Source organism: Monodon monoceros, unplaced genomic scaffold (genome assembly GCF_005190385.1).
Source record: "Monodon monoceros isolate NGI ecotype Baffin Bay Population unplaced genomic scaffold, NGI_Narwhal_1 Super_Scaffold_18, whole genome shotgun sequence".
NCBI classification, from domain to species: Eukaryota; Metazoa; Chordata; class Mammalia; order Artiodactyla; family Monodontidae; genus Monodon; species Monodon monoceros.
Window position 1 is genome coordinate 58,017,675 of NW_021703774.1, and position 17,905 is coordinate 58,035,579.

Genomic DNA, 17,905 nt, shown 5'->3' on the forward strand with positions numbered 1-17,905 from the left:
CCTTCTTTTGATACTAGTGTAATATTTTCCTTCTTTATTCTTTTGCAAGTATCCTTTTACATGTCCCCAAACTTTAGATATTTTCTCAAAACTCATTCCTCCCAACTCTTTTTTTGCTTTTGCCCTTCTTTTTGTCAAACAGTCATCTATTCTCATCACTTCAGCTCTAACCTCTCTGTAGCCTCATTATATCTGTCTATCTATTGGAATACAACCCCATATTACCAATGTAGTATAGGGAGTTTATTCATTCATTCCTTGATGATTTTTATTGCCGTTGGATATACTGTCTTCTCAAATGCTGGTTAGCATTCTGCTCTAAAATTCTGTTTCTATGTCCACTTTTTTCTTAATTTGGTTTCTTAGCTTGTTTTCTTCTTAAAAGTGCTTAAAAGTGCTATAATTCTTCTAGTTACTTAGAATCAAAACCTTTATTCCTTCATGTTCACACTCTATGTTCACTTGAGTCTTGTTACTTTAGTCTTGTTACTTTTTGTTTGGAAATATCTTATATTCATTACTTCTTTATTTCTCTACTACTGCCATCCAAGTCTAGTCAGCACAGTAGATGACTTCAACGGCCTTTGCTATTCTTTCTATCCCTTATTCTTTTCTTCAGACCAGCTTGCCCATTATTATTACATTAGTAGTCTTCCTAAAATACTGTATTTATCCTGTATTCTCCTGTTCAACATTTTCAGTGATCCATTTCTTTTGGCAGTGTTTCTTTTTTTTTTTTTTTTTTGGCAATGTTTCTTTTGAAGGAAAAATTTTCTCATGGATTCCCAGTGTTGACATAAAATATCTTAATTATAATGTAACTTAAATATACAACTAAATATAAACGCTTGCACATAAAATTGTGTAACTAAAACAGTTTACAAATTCATTACAAACAAAACTATAAAATGGATAAAATTTAAGTTAACATTAATGTGACAAAAGATGTTTGCTGAAACGTAATCAGTAAGCTCAACGTGAATATGGTACTAAGTGCTCTGAGTTTGGCACAGGCCTATTCTACTCTTTTATTTTTTTAATTAATTAATTAGGTTGCACTGGGTCTTAGTTGCAGCAGGTGGGCTCCTTAGTTGCAGCATGCAAACTCTTAGTTGCAGCATGCATGTGGGATCTAGTTCCCTGACCAGGGATCGAACCCGGGCCCCCTGCATTGGGAGCTTGAAGTCTTAACCACTGCACCACTGGGCCTATTCTACTCTTGAAACTTCTGAGAAACCTTTGTTTCTACAGCATATTATGGTATCATTTGGCCTTCACTTGGTACAAACATATTCAAGAAATAGATCTGTCCTTGTCTTTTTTTTTTTTTTTTATCCCTCAGCCAGCTACAATTAAAATAGCCTATTTGGCAGCAGTAAGATAGTAAATAAAAATGCACATTCGGGCACTGATACTACTTGTTTTTTTGGGGTTATTAGGTGAACATCAAGATGATCCAGAATATGGAGTGTGTGTGTGTGTGTATGTGTGTGTGTGTGTGTGTGTGTGTATGTGTGTATGAGAGAGAGAGAGAGAGAGAGAGAGAGAGAGAATTTTAGTTCACTTGAAAAAAAGAAACTTAGGAGATTTTTATAGAAGACTAATGGAATCTAAAAAATCAGTTCTAGACCTCCAGAGTCTACAAACACCATTATAAATGTTGCTATTAGTGGGATAAAGACCAAATTCCTCATGTTGATATCTAAGGCCTTTATCAATTTGGATTAAGTCTCTTTTCCTTTTTTATCTTTTTCTTTTTTGACTTCTTACTATTCTGTACACATATTCACAGTTTTCCCAGAATTATGCCTTGTCTCTTTTTATACCTCTGTCCCTATATAATGCCATCTACCTATAGCCTTTAAGGGCCAGTTCATGCTCTCATATCCCCTTGAAGCTTCTGTTCCCCTCTTCAGTTGTAATTTGATATTTCTCCTTCTTTGAACTGCTCCTGTGAACTCCTTCTGTATCTGGTACTTGAACATTTCATTTTTTTTGGTAATATTACTTTAATTGTTTGATTTTCATATTCTTTACATCACTAGCCCTCAGGGTCCTTACAGGCAATAGTAACTTAAAAGTTTTTTGCATAATCTTCAAGATCATTGTTGGTATTCCTGAAGCACTTTACTAAGTGAATCAAATGGGATTACAGTATTAGGGGTTTAGTTTCCCTCAGAAATATGTGATTCCTTCCTATAGAATGTAAGCAAAGTAATTTGATATAGAAAATTTGCATTTCTCTAAAACTAAAATGCCTTAGAAATTTTATATTTTTTGCACTCATTTGTTCTGTATTTTCAGGACTGCTGGGAAAGATTCTGATGGCTATCCGAGATGCAGGTTTTGAAATTTCAGCTATGCAGATGGTAGGTAGTTTGCAATGGGTCATAACTTACTGAGGAACGGTGTTTTTTTTTGAAGTATGCTTGAAAATTTTTTACACTGAATTTTCTCTGTGTACTTGTGAACTCAATGCATTAAAAATAAAAAGATATATTTGTTGAACTTGATAACCTTATAGTAAAAAAATATTTTTGAACTGACTTTACCTATATAATCTCTCACTAAGAGAACTAATATTCTAATGGTACATCTAATTTAAGCTTATAAAGCAGGTTTATGTAATTCCTGGAACTTTAGTTGCAAAATAAATGCAGACTGAAACAATACATTTAGTTCCTCCAAACAAAATATAGAATTAAGCTAAGTAGTTATAATGAATTTTCTGTTCTCTGGATTTGTGACTAAGAAGAGAATCAATTCAGATTTTTCCCAGGACCTTTGTTGGTTTCTGGAGTTTCCCTCAGGATCTTCTTTGGAGTTAGCACATTTCAGCCCCTCTGTTGGCAGTCATACCACTGGATCTCCGGAGCCCACAATCATTCAAAATTGCCCTGCTGGCACATTTCTAGGAAACCCTTCACTGAAGAAACAATATTAACTTCTATAGAGTCCCTCTATATCTTTGTGCTATACTTATCAGTGCATTTGATGATAAATTGGGCACAAATTATTATAGGAATCAAATAATTTACATTTTACAATTGTTTTTTGTTTTTGTTTCATTTTTCCTCTTTTTTTTGCATTAATGGGGATTTTTTTAATGATTCCATTTTATTTCCACTATTGATTTATTACTTATACCTCTAAAAATTTTTTTAGTGTTGTTTTAGGGTTTAAAATCATCTTTAATTAGTCTGTCTTTACATTTTACAATTTTTGAAGGCCAGCAAGTTTGCATTATTATGACAGTGAAATGCCAGTTTTGGAAAGAATTTTCTTACCAATATAATTTATTTGCTCTTTTTCTGAAAAGGAACTGCTTTTCATTTCTATGAAGTCTTAGGATCACCCAAAATCAGAGGTCAGGACACTAACTGAGGTTCTGCCTATTTTGTATCCCAGATTGGTGGGAATGTTAATAAGCTGAGAAAAGATCAGAAATATCAGCTAGTTTACAGAGTTATCAGGCACAACTTGGAGACTGATGAGGAAGTTAATAATTGAAGAATCTTAGCCAGGACTATAATGAAATTGTTAGCCAAAACGTTCTCAAAGTATTAGCCTGGTTATGTAGTCGCAGGGTTATAGGACCTACCTAAGCCTCCTTAAGTAGTAATCCTTGTGGAAATTTTAGAATTAATCATTGATCTAACTCTAGGCCTACAACCTAGAATAGTGATTGTCCATAGTAGGTACTCAGTGAAAAAAAATAATTAAAAAAAAAAGAATCAATTGAACTTATGGGGGAGGCATGGTAGTTTAGTGGCAATCGTGTTGTGATTTTTGGAATCAGAAAGCTCTATTTCTGAATCATGTGTCTTCTGCTTTCTAGGTATGTGAACTTGGCCAGATTTTAAGCATTCTTATCTTCAGTTTTCTCAGCTAGGCAATGAGAATATTATTTGCCTTAATGGATTATTTCATGGAATAAATGAAATAACCCTACACAATACTTTGTAGAATTTCCAGTACAAGTTACTAAGTATTTAATAAATTATATTTTCTGTTATTATTTTATAGTATTAGTAATATAAGAATTTGTATGAATATCAAATAATATACTGAAATCAAACAAAATTCCCTCCCTGTAATAGTTATGTTGCCTATGAAAATAAATCTTCCTAGTTTGAACTATTGTCTTGGTAGAAACTTCTTAGTGATCTTCAATCCTGGCAACAATAAAGAAGCAAAGTAGGGAGGAAAACAAAATTGGGAAGTCTGAGGCTATTTTTTAAAAATTTAAGGTTCTGGTTCTTGAGATGGTAGAACTTAATGAAATTTTATTTCTAAGTTTGAATCCAGCCTGGATAAGAATGACTCATGTAGGTTTACCTTATTAGCATATTCTGACAATTCTTTTTGAAGAGGAGTAGGATTTCCAGATGAATGGTGTCAGTGCTTTATTTTGAGCCAGACTAGGGATTTTTCTGAATGCTTGGGAGGAAAAGGGTATTATTTCCAGCCCCCTCTACAAAATTTGAAGAACTTTTCTTTAGTAATATTTCTTTAAAAAAATTTTTTTTAATTTTATTTTTATTTATTCATTTATTTTTACATCTTTATTGGAGTATAATTGCTTTACAATGTTGTGTTAGTTTCTGCTGTACAACAAAGCAAATCAGCTATATGTATAAATATATCCCCATATCCCCTCCCTCCCACCCTCCCTATCCCACCCCTCTAGGTCGTCACAAAGCATCGAGCTGATCTCCCTGTGCTTCTTATTTGTGCCACTAATCTATTGATAAACAACATTACATTGTATAGATACATAAGTCGTTTCTGTACCAGGAATGAGGTTTTTTTCAGCGAGGTAGAGTGTAGTGGCTGAGAGTATGGTCAGTGAGATCAGACTGCTTAAGATGGAATGCCAAGTACTGAAGGCTACATAACCCCTCTGAGTCTTCACCTCATCTGTAAATGGGGGCTATTAACATTACTTACCTTGTAGGGTGATTTTTACGGTTAACTGAGATGATGTACCTACAGGACCTAGAACAATGCTTGATATATTTAAGTACTCAAATGTTATAAATAATTTTTTATTTTTAATAAACAATAATTTGTTATTGATGATCTGAACTTTAACACTTTTTCTTCAAAGACTGTTTAATTTGTTCAAGGTTTACATTTTAAAGGAAATATATCCAAGAGATCATAAATGTTGAGTGCTAAGTGTGGCTCATTCTATTGTGTTGGTTGGCTTATGTTTTTGTTTTTTTTTTTAAATATAGTTCAACATGGATCGAGTTAATGTTGAAGAGTTTTATGAAATTTATAAAGGAGTCGTGTCTGAGTATAACGTAAGTATCAAAATAAATGTAAAGCATTGGTACTGAAAACAACTTGTGTATCTCAAATCTTGTAGATCTCAGTATAATTTATAATCATGAAAGTATTGCTTGAAGTATTCATGATTCTGCCAATTGCCAACTGATCATACCAGTGACTGAGGCATTTTTTATCCCTCAGTGCCACTGGGTCAGTTTTAAAAATATGATGCTATTTCATTTATGAAACAAAAATATACAGGAATCAAAAAAACACTTTGCTGAGATATTGACACATTTTGATATTATCTATGAACATTATAAAATTCTCAGGGTGGAAGACTGTCCAAAATGCTTTAAAAAGTTGAGAGCAAATAGTTCTTAATGTAACTTCATAGCGGTAGTTAGTGTCTACTTAATGCTACAAATGCAGATAGAATCATCTGACAATGCGATAGAGACTGAATAAATGGTTAGACTTAAAGGGAGTTGTTCAGAGGGCAGTGAATTCATTCTTGAAAACAAGACTATATTCAGATAAACTGAATGTTGTTTCCTAAAATGATACATGATAGATATTTAATCAAAGTTAGTTTCTTTCGCCTTTTATCAAATTAGATACGTTTGTGCTGGTGGCCTGCCTCATCCCCCACATTATTTTATAGAGAATTTTGGCTTTTTTTTTTGCATAAAGTTCACTATTCCTGACAATGAAACTAGATTCCCTTCTCCTCACTTCTCTATGCCCTTTCCTTTCAACCTACTTTAAGAAATGACCTGAGCCTTTGTCTTATTTAGCCCTACATAGTAAAGACCAATAATGAGATGTTATATTTTGCATTCAGCATACTGGTAGTGATCCACCCTTCTTTAGAGGAACCAGAGTGTTCTTTTGCTGTAGGTTATCGAACTTTAATCTTGTTAGCTTCCTGATTTTAGAGTTATGCTCTTTCTTTTCTTAAATGGAAGAAATTTTAAAATGTGTTCTTATCTTTTTTATTAATTTTTAAAATTTTCATTTTATATTGGAGTATAGTTGATTTACAATGTGGTGTCAGTTTCACGTATACAGCAAAGTGATTCAGTTATACATATACATATATCTATTCTTGTCCAGATTCTTTTCCCATTCAGGTTATTACAGAATATTGAGTAGAGTTCCCTGAGCTATAAAACAAGTCCTTGTTGGTTATCTATTTTATATATTGTAGTGTGCGTATATGTTAATCCCAAATTCCTAATTTATCTCTCCCCCCCACCCCGTTTCCCTTTCGGTAACAGTAAGTGTGTTTTCTAAATCTGTGAGTCTGTTTCTGTTTTGTAAGGAAGTTCATTTGTATCATTTTTTTAGATTCCACATATAAGTGATATCATACGATGTTTGTCTTTTTCTGTCTGACTATGCTACAATTTTTGATGACTATTTGTATGCTTTCTAATTAAATTTATTACCTCATCTCAAATCCTTAGGGCTTATGAATTTAGCTATTACCTATTATTTTTATTTTTTTTAACATCTCTGTTGGAGTATAATTGCTTTACAATGGTGTGTTAGTTTCTGCTGTATAACAAAGTGAATCAGCTATACGTATACATATATCCCCATATCGCCTCCCTCTTGAGTCTCCCTCCCACCCTCCCTAGCCAACGACTCTAGGTGGACACAAAGCACCAAGCTGATGTCCCTGTGCTATGCAGCTGCTTTCCACTAGCTATCTATTTTACATTTGGTAGTGTATCTATGTCCATGCCACTTTCTAACTTCGTCCCAGCTTACACTTCCCCCTCCCTGTGTCTTCAAGTCCATTCTCTACATCTGTGTCTTTATTCGTGTCCTGCCCCTAGGTTCTTCAGAACCTTTTTTTTTTTTTTAGATTGCATATGCATGTGTTATCATATGGTATTTGTTTTTCTCTTTCTGACTCACTTCACTCTATATGACAGTCTCTAGGTCCATCCACCTCACTACAAATAACTCTATTTCGTTTCTTTTTATGGCTGAGTAATACTCCATTGCATATATGTGCCACATCTTCTTTATCCATTCATCTGTCGATGGACACTTAGGTTGCTTCCGTGTCCTGGCTATTGTAAATAGAGCTGCAGTGAACATTGTGGTACATGACTCTTTTTAAATTATGGTTTTCTCAGGGTATATGCCCAGTAGTGGGATTGCTGGGTCGTATGGTAGTTCTATTTTTAGGTTTTTAAGAACTATACTGTTCTCCATAGTGGCTGTATCAATTTACATTCCCACCAACAGTGCAAGAGAGTTCACTTTTCTCCACATCCTCTCCAGCATTTATTGTTTGTAAATTTTTTGATGATGGCCATTCTGACTGGTGTGAGGTAATAGCTCACTGTAGTTTTGATTTACATTTCTCTAATGATTAGTGATGTTGAGCATCCTTTCATGTGTTTGTTGGCAGTCTGTATATCTTCTGCCCATTTTTGGATTGGGTTGTTTGTTTTTTTGATGTTGAGCTGCATGAGCTGCTTGTAAATTTTGGAGATTAATCCTTTGTTGTTGCTTCATTTGCAAATATTTTCTCCCATTCTGAGGGTTGTCTTTTTGTCTTGTTTATGATGTCCTTTGCTGTGCAAAAGCTTTTAGGGTTCATTAGGTCCCGTTTGTTTAGTTTTGTTTTTATTTCCATTTCTCTAGGGGGTAGGTCAAAAAGAATCTTGCTGTGATTTATGTCAAAGAGTGTTCTGCCTATGTTTTCCTCTAAGAGTTTTACAGTATCTGGCCTTACATTTAGGGCTTTAAGCCATTTTGAGTTTATTTTTGTGTATGGTGTTAGGGAGTGTTCTAATTTCATTCTTTTACATGTAGCTGTCCAGTTTTCCCAGCACCAATTAATGGAGAGGCTGTCTTTTCTCCATTGTATATTCTTGCCTCCTTTATCAAAAATAAGTGACCATATGTGTGTGGGTTTATCTCTGGGCTTTCTATCCTGTTCCATTGGTATATATTTCTGTCTTTGTGCCAGTACCATACTTTCTTGATTAGTGTAGCTTTGTAGTATAGTCTGAAGTCAGGGAGCCTGATTCCTCCAGCTCTGCTTTTCTTTCTCAAAATTGCTTTGTCTATTCAGGGTCTTTTGTGTTTCCATACAAATTGTGAAATTTTTTGTTGTAGTTCTGTGAAAGATGCCATTGGTAGTTTGATAGGAATTGCAGTTGAATCTGTAGATTGCTTTGGGTAGTATAGTCATTTTCACAATGTTGATTCTTCCAATCCAAGAACATGGTATATCTCTGCATCTGTTTGTATCATCTTTAATTTCTTTCATCAGTGTCTTATGGTTTTCTGCATACAGATCTTCTGTCTTCTTAGGTAGGTTTATTCCTAGATACTTTATTCTTTTTGTTGTAGTCGTAAATGGGAATGTTTCCTTATTTCTCTTTCAGATTTTTCATCATTAGTGTATAGGAATGCAAGAGATTTCTGTGCATTAATTTTGTATCCTGCTACTTTACCAAATTCATTGATTAGCTCTAGTAGTTTTCTGGTAGCATCTTTAGGATTCTCTATGTATAGTATCATGTCATCTGCAAACAGTAACAGTTTTACTTCTTCTTTTCTGATTTGGATTCCTTTTACTTATTTTTCTTCTCTGATTGCTGTGGCCAAAACTTCCAAAACTATGTAGAATAATAGTGATGATAGTGGGCAACCTTGTTGTTCCTGATCTTAGTGGAAATGGTTTCAGTTTTTCACCATTGAGAATGATGTTGGCTGTGGGTTTGTCATATATGGCCTTTAGTATGTTGAGGTAGGTTCCCTCTATGCCTACTTTCTGGAGAGTTTTTATCATAAATGGGTGTTGAATTTTGTCAAAAGCTTTTTCTGCGTCTATTGAGATGATCATATGGTTTTTCTCCTTCAATTTGTTAGTACAGTTTATCACATTGATTGATTTGCATATATTGAAGAATCCTTGCATTCCTGGGATAAACCCCACTTGATCATGGTGTATGATCCTTTCAATATGCTGTTGGTTTCTGTTTGCTAGTGTTTTGTTGAGGATTTTTGCATGTGTGTTCATTAGTGATATTGGCCTGTAGTTTTTTTGTTTGTGACATCTTTGTCCAATTTTTGTATCAGGGTGATGGTGGCCTTATAGAATGAGTTTTGGAGTGTTCCTCCCTCTGTTATATTTTGGAAGAGTTTGAGAAGGATAAGTGTTAGCTCTTGTGTAAATGTTAGAATTCGCCTGTGAAGCCATCTGGTCCTGGGCTTTTGTTTGTTGGAAGATTTTTAATCACAGTTTCAATTTCAGTGCTTGAGATTGGTCTGTTTATATTTTCTGTTTCTTCTTGGTTCAGTCTTGGAAGGTTGTGCTTTTCTAAGAATTTGTCCATTTCTTCCAGGTTTTCCATTTTATTGGTATATAGTTGTTTTTAGTAATCTCTCGTGATCCTTTGTATTTCTGCAGTGTCAGTTGTTAGTTCTCCTTTTTCATTTCTAATTCTATTGATTTGAGTCTTCTCCCTTTTTTCTTGATGAGTCTTGCTAATAGTTTATCAATTTTGTTTATCTTCTCAAAGAACCAGTTTTACGTTTTATTGATCCTTGCTATTGTTTCCTTCATTTCTTTTTCATTTATTTCTGGTCTGATCTTTATCAGTCCTTTCCTTCTGCTAGCTTTGGGTTTTTTTTGTTCTTCTTTCTCTAATTGCTTAAGGTGTAAAGTTAGGTTGTTTATTTGAGGTTTTTCTTTTTCCTTGAGGTAGGATTGTGTTGCTATAAACTTCCCTCTTAGAACTGCTTTTGCTGCTTCACATAGGTTTTGGGTCATCATGTTTTCATTGTCATTTGTTTCTAGGTGTTTTTTGATTTCCTCTTTGATTTCTTCAGTGATCTCTTGGTTATTTAATAGCGTATTGTTTAGCCTCCATCTGTTTGTATTCTTTATATATTTTTTCCTGTAATTGATATCTACTTTCATAGTGTTGTGGTTGGAAAAGATACTTGATACGATTTCAATTTTCTTAAATTTACCAAGTCTTGATGTGTGACCCAAGATATGATCTATCCTGGAGAACATTCCATGAGCACTTGAGAAGAAAGTGTATTCTGTTGTTTTGGATGGAATGTTCTATAAATATCAGTTAAGTCCATCTTGTTTAATGTGTCTTTTAAAGCTTGTGTTTCCGTATTTATTTTCATCTTGGATGATCTGTCCATGGTGAAAGTGGCGTGTTAAAGTCCTCTACTATTATTTTGTTATTGTTGATTTCCCCTTTTATGGCTGTTAGCATTTGCCCTATATATTGAGGTGCTCCTATGTTGGGTGTATAAATAGTTACAATTGTTATATCTTCTTCTTGGATTGATCCCTTGATCATTATGTAGTGTCCTTCTTTGTCTCTTGTAATATTCTTTATTTTAAAGTCTATTTTGTCTGATATGAGAATTGCTACTCCAGCTTTCTTTTGATTACCGTTTGAATGGAATATCTTTTTCCATCCCCCCACTTTCAGTCTGTATGTGTCCCTAGGTCTGAAGTGGGTCTCTTGTAGACAGCCTAGATACAGGTTTTGTTTTTGTATGCTTTCAGCTTTCTGTGTCTTTTGGTTGGAGGATTTAATCCATTTACATTTAAGGTAATTATCGATATGTATGTTCCTATTACCGTTTTCTTAATTGTTTTGGGTTTGTTATTGTAGGTCTTTTCCTTCTCTTGTGTTTCCTGCCTATAGAAGTTCCTTTAGCATTGGTTGTAAAGCTGGTTTGGTGGTGCTGAATTCTCTTAACTTTTGCTTGTCTGTAAAGGTTTTAATTTCCCCATTAAATCTGAATGTGGTCCTTGCTGGGTAGAGTAATCTTTTTTTTTTTTAACATCTTTTTTGGAGTATAATTGCTTTACAGTGGTGTGTTAGTTTCTGCTTTATAACCAAGTGAATCAGCCATACATATACATATATCCCCATATCTCCTCACTGTTGCATCTCCCTCCCTCCTGGGAAGAGTTATCTTGGTTGTAGGTTTGTCCCTTTCATCACTTTAAATATGTCCTGCCACACCCATCTGGCTTCCGGAGTTTCTGCTGAAAGATTAGCTGTTAACCTTATGGGGATTTCCTTGTATGTTATTTGTTGCTTTTCTCTTGCTGCTTTTAATATTTTTCCTTTGTATCTAATTTTTGATAGCTTTATAAATATGTGTCTTGGTGTGTTTCTCCTTGGATTTATCTTGTATGGGGCTCTCTGTGCTTCCTGGACTTGATTGACTACTTCCTTTCCCATATTAGGGAATTTTTCGACTATAATCTATTCAAATGTTTTCTCAGTCCTTTTTCTCTTCTTCTTCTGGGACCCCTATAATTCGAATTTTGGGGCATTTAATGTTGTCCCAGAGGTCTCTGAGAATGTCCTCAATTCTTTTCATTCTTTTTTCTTTATTCTGCTCTGTGGTAGTTATTTCCACTATTTTATCTTCCAGGTCACTTATCCATTTTCTGCCTCAGTTATTCTGCTTTTGATTCCTTGTAGAGAATTTTTAATATCATTTATTTCGTTGTTCATCATTGTTTGCTGTTTAGTTCTTCTAGGTCCTTGTTTAACGTTTCTTGTATTTTCTCCATTCTATTTCCATGATTTTTATCATCTTAACTATAATTACTCTGAATTCTTTTTCTGGTAGACTGCCTATTTCATCTTCATTTGTTTGGTCTGGTGGGTTTTTACCTTACTCCTTCATCGGCTATGTGTTTCTCTATCTTCTCATTTTGCTTAACTTACCTTGTTTGGGGTCTCCTTTTCGCAGGCTGCAGGTTTGTAGTTCCCGTTGTTTTTGGTGTCTGCCCCCAGTGGCTAAGGTTGGTTCAGTGGGTTGTGTAGGCTTACTCGTGCAGGGGACTGGTGCCTGTGTTCTGGTGGATGAGGCTGGATCTTGCCTTTCTGATGGGAAGGACCACATCTGGTGGTGTGATTTGGGGTGTCTGTGAGCTTATTATGATTTTAGGCAGCCTATCTGCTAATGTGTGGGGTTGTGTTCCTGTCTTGCTAGTTGTTTGGCATGGGCCTCCTGGTTGTAGAGTGGAACTGGTAATTGAGTGGAGCTGGGTCTTAGTGTTGAAACAGAGATCTCTGGGAGAGCTCTCGCCGATTGATATTATGTGGGGCTGGGAGGTCCTTGGGGAACCAGTGTCCTGAAGTCAGCCTCCCACCTCAGAGGCTCAGGCCTGACACCCGACCAGAGCACCAAGACCCTGTCAACCAGATGTCTCAGAAGAAAAGGGAGGGAAAAAAAAAGAAAGAAAAACTAAATAAAATAAAATAATTAAAATATATTATTAAAATACAAATATTAAAATGTTATAAAAATCCAAAAGAAAGAAGAGAGCAACCAAACCAATAAACTAATCCACCAATGATAACAAGCGCTAAAAACTATACTAAAACAAGAAAGAAAAAGAAAAAAACGGACAGAATCCTAGGACAAATGGTAAAAGCAAACCTATACGGACAAAATCACACAAGAAGCATACACACACACACTCCCAAAAAGAGAAGAAAGGAGGGAAAAAAAGAAAAAATATATATATAATAGGAAGAGAGCAACCAAATCAATAAACAAATCTACCAGTGATAATAAGCTCTAAGTACTAAACTAAGATAAACATAAAACCAGAAACAAATTGATGCAGAAAGCAACCCCCAAGTCTACAGTTATTCCCAAAGTCTACTGCCTCAGTTTTGGGATGATCCATTGCCTATTCTGGTATTCCAGAGGTGCAGGGTACATCAAGTTGATTGCAGAGATTTAATCTGTTGCTCTTGAGGCTGCTGGGAGAGATTTCCCTTTCTCTTCTTTGTTTGCACATCTCCTGGGGTTCAGCTTTGGATTTGGCCCTGCCTCTGCGTGTAGGTCGCCCTCTGGCATCTGTTCTTTGCCCAGACAGGATGGGGTTAAAGGAGTGGCTGATTAGGGGGTTCTGGCTCACTCAGGCCAGGGGCAGGGACGGGTACAGAATGCAGGGCAAGCCTGCAGTGGAGGAGGCTGGCGTGACGTTTCACCAGCCTGAGGTGCACCATGTGTTTTCCTGGGAAAGTTGTCCCTGGATCACGGGACCCTGGCAGTGGTGGGTTGCACAGGCTCCTGGGAGAGGAGGTGTGGATAGTGACTTGTGCTTGCACACAGGCTTCTTGGTGGCTGCAGCAGCAGCCTTAGTATTTCATGCCCACCTCTGCTGTCTGTGCTGATAACCGTGGTTCGCACCCTTCTCTGGAGCTCATTTAGGCAGTGATCTGAATCCCCTCTCCTCGTGCACCCCGAAACATTTGTCTCTTGCCTCTTAAGCAGTTCCAGACTTTTTCTGGACTCCCTCCCTGCTAGCTGTGGTGAACACACGCCCTTCAGACTGTGTTCACGCAGCCAACCCCAGTCCTCTCCCTGGGATCTGACCTCTGAAGCTGGAGCCTCATCTCCCAGCCCCCAGCCCCCCCAGCAGGTGAGCAGACAAGCCTCTCAGGCTGTTGAATGCTGGTCGGCACCGATCCTCTGTGTGGGAATCTCTCCGCTTTGCCCTCTGCACCCCTGTTGCTGCGCTGTCCTTTGTGGCTCCGAATCTTCTCCCCAGCTCACCCCGTATCTCCACCAGTGAAGGGGCTTCCTAGTGTATGGAAACTTTTCCTCCTTCACAGCTCCCTCCCAGGGGTGCAGGTCCTGTCCGTATTCTTTTGTCTCTGCTTTTTCTTTTGCCCTACCCAGGTGTGGGTTTCTTGCGTTTTGGGAAGTCTGAGGTCTTCTGCCAGCGTTCTGTAGTTGTTCTGTAGGAGTTGTTCCACACGGAGATTTTTTTTTTTGAAGTATTTTGCAGGGAGGATGGTGATCTCCACGTCTTACTCCTCTGCCATCTTGAAGGTCCCCCCCACTGTAATTATCTTAACATCATTTATTCAACCAGTGACAGATGTTTCCCATTTCTTAAATCTTCCCTTTTTACATTTTCCTTCTTTTGTGTGTTTGATTGACTTTTTAAAAAATATGGTTAGAAGCAACTACCTTTATTAATGCACATTATATTATAGTTTTATTGTATATAAGATGAAGAGACTCGTGGAGGCATATCTTACAGTAGCCTTGATCCTGAGTTACATTCTCATACAACATCAGGTAGTACTGAATTTGGTAGCAAGTAGTAGTTGAGGACATTAATGTTTTATGTACATATCTGAGGTAAGCCATATTTCCCTTTGGTAAAAAACTTTTTTTAAAAAAAAAAGCCTCATCTTTTTCTTTTATTTTTTATTGAGGTAACATTGGTTTATAACATTATATGTTTCATGTGTACAACATTATATTTCTGTGCTATACTGTGCTTTGAAAATACCATACATGCAATTTTTTTATATACTATACATTTACTCTTAGAATTTTTTTTTTTTTTTTTTGCGGTACGCGGGCCTCTCACTGTTGTGGCCTCTCCCGTTGCGGAGCACAGGCTCCGGACGCGCAGGCTCAGCAGCCATGGCTCACGGGCCCAGCCGCTCCGCGGCATGTGGGATCTTCCCAGACCAGGGCATGAACCCGTGTCCCCTGCATCGGCAGGTGGACTCTCAACCACTGCGCCACCAGGGAAGCCCTACTCTTAGAATTTTTTGATCTTGGGATTCTGGAGATAAAGATAAAAACATCACTGAGTGTATTTGTCATTTCCCCTGAGAAATCAGGAATTTGAATGACAATAGCAATATTATACTCTAATGTCAGGACAGCCCAGAATGATTGACATTGATGTACTTTCTTCGGTTTAATCTTCTCAGTAAGATATTGTCTATAATTACTATTTAAATCTTGTAATATTAATAAAAGAACCTACTTAGGAGAAGGAACAGAGGGACTGTTTGGAAGGGGAAAAACTACCTTATTTCAGAGTAATTATTAGTCTTGTGAGTAATTTTTAGTAATCGTTATGATTTTTATTCAGCTTAAAATGGCTTATTCAGCTGAAAACAAGTATTTCAGATTATTGGTTTGTAGCAGTATCTTAATGGGAGAATGCACTATATATATGAACCAGAATATATCAATATCCAGGTATCTTTGAGATGTTACTGCTTTATATGATATAAAATTTTATTTATGGTAAGAAATGTTTCCTTGAACATTTTCCCCAAAGGGAAAGAGTGTTTTTATCCCAGTAATATTTTATTGAAGTAAATATATTCTTATGAATGGTATATAATCTCTGATTCTTTTAAAGTTATTTTCCCATTTCATGATTCTGACTATTTCATTCAAAGGAAGTTGTATGATGGTCTGTATTCGTATACTAGAAATGCATATGATTGTGATATCTTACTTTGGGTAATTTGGGATAGCAAGAATCAGATAGCAAATCCTGGGTCTCATTTGCTATTGTGATTGTTGTATTTCCTCTTGGGTCTCTTATTTTTCATGACAGTTAATATTTAGGACTCAAGCTTTAAGTTCAAGGAAGAGGTAAGTTTTTAAATGCTGATACTGGATGTCTCTTAATTTTATGAGATTTATTTAATTCTATAAAGTAGGCCATGTAAAGATAATCTTAAGAGGCAACATAGTCTAAAGAAACAAAAACAGGTGATCTGATTCTTACTCTGACTTTTAGTACAGCACTTTACCCTCTTTGTCTTCAGATTCTTACTTATAAAAGAAATAAGATATATAAGGTCATATTAGTGGTTCCATCCATTTTATTGTTTTGAACTTAAAGATGTAAGGGTGTGAAATGTAGAATATGTAGTGTGAAATAGTACAGCATCACTGACACTGTTGTACCAGATATTTTTTAATAATTCTACTCTAGTTCTAGGTTTTCCCATGTTACTTGCTTCAAACTGTAAAACTTTCCTGTTTCCCAAAATTCATTGCAACAGCTTACAGCTTCCTGACCTCAGTTTCCTTTGTTGTTGTTTTTTTTTGGCTATGGAGTCAGATGCAAAGTTCAAATCCCAAACACACCCACCAGCTGTGTGACCATGGAAGTTATTTACCTTCTTTAAGCCTTAGTTTACCCATATATAAAATAGAAACAACGCTATTACTTTATGAAGTTATTGTGATTAAATGAAATAAACCATGTAAAGCAGTCTCACATACTGAGACTATTGCTTTAGTAAATATTAGCTATTTTTATTATTACTACCATTATTGTTATTACTGTAGCTGAGAATCTTTATAGTAGATTCTGTGTTGATCATTTACAGTTAAATTTGCTGTTTCAGCATTTGCAGTCATTAAAAGGTAATAATTCCATCTTATAGAGTTATCATGATCCAGTTATTTACCACACATGTACTGAGTATCTCCTGTGGGCCGTACAATGTGTTGGCTACCAGGGAGACAGAAATGAACAAAAAAAGCACACTACCTGCATTCATGGAGCTTATGTCCTGGTGAGGAGAGATATTAAATCAGACATCCCACTGCAACTACTTAAGGAAGCTGCTTAAGGATGGTAGTCAAAGGGCTATTAAGGAAGGACACAAGTGCTTTTTTGTTTGACAGTGTTTTGCTTAAGTAAAAACCTAGGTGACTTGAGAATTCTGTTAATTCTTTTAATTAATTAATTCTCGTAATCTGTTAACAGAATTCTCAAGTCCATTTTTTAAGGAACACTTTTTGCTATTGATGGAGTCCTTTTTTCAACATTTTTCTTTGCATTTTGTGCAGCCCTCTATGTTTATTGTTTTACTGGTATTTGTTATTAATACTGAAAGAGAGACAGGTGAAAGAAAGGTGGACAAAATTTACACTTCTGTTTTTGGATAACATGCTCACGCCTTCTTCTACTCCTACTGACAACTTGGCTCTTGACGTTTATGTGTAGGCAGTACTTCAATTTCATTAGACAGAAAATCCTACTCAACATAATTATCCATAAAAATCAATTTCATATGACCTTTGTGAAATAGTAAAGTGACTTCAGGGGCATACATCTAGGGATTCTAATGAGTAGGGTTCTGTGTACCATGTTAATTATGAAGTTCTCTCCCTCCTTTAACTCCTGGCATTTCTAGTAGGCATGATGACTGAGTTCGGATTAATATTTAAATATTGTTCTGTAATAAATTGCCTTTATTTTACTTTGGCATTATATATCATAAACCTTCAAAAATCATTAAAATGGTTTACATGGCCCTCCATGATCTGGCCTCATCTCTTAACTGCTTTCCTGTGATCTCACTCAGATCCTGATATCATGGCTCCTTTACTGATCTTCATATACCCCAACTGTACTTTTTCCTCCAGGCTTTATATGTATTTTCACTTCTGCCTGAAGTGTTTCATTCATTGAATGTTTCAGACACTGTGAGGGGCACTTTTCTTTGACCATGTTTTTCATTAAACCACTTCACATATAGAGTTAAGAACCCTAAAACAGTATACTTCCATTTCTTCTCTCCTATTCTGCATGCTGTTGTCATACATTTTACATCTATGTATGTTATAAACTCTGCAATACATTTTTAATATTTTTGCTTTAAAAAATCAATTACATTTTTTTCTTTTTTAGTTGCTGTGAAATATGTTTTATATTTACCCACATATTTACCACTGTTTTGTATAGATCCATATTTTTGTCTGGCATTATTTTTCTTCTGTCTGAAGTACTTCCTTTAACATTTTCTAT

At 35.8% G+C, this 17,905-nt stretch overlaps 1 protein-coding gene across 2 annotated transcripts in view; it reads left to right on the forward strand.

The window, feature by feature from the left end:
• The window catches only part of NME7 (NME/NM23 family member 7), a 258,169-nt gene that overhangs the window by 102,755 nt on the left and 137,509 nt on the right, over nucleotides 1-17,905 (forward strand). For both annotated transcript variants that reach the window (XM_029227185.1, XM_029227184.1), the window contains exons 8-9: nucleotides 2,305-2,369; nucleotides 5,241-5,309. In XM_029227185.1, coding sequence (XP_029083018.1) covers nucleotides 2,305-2,369; nucleotides 5,241-5,309 — 134 coding nt within the window. The remainder of the gene's footprint in view (nucleotides 1-2,304; nucleotides 2,370-5,240; nucleotides 5,310-17,905) is intronic.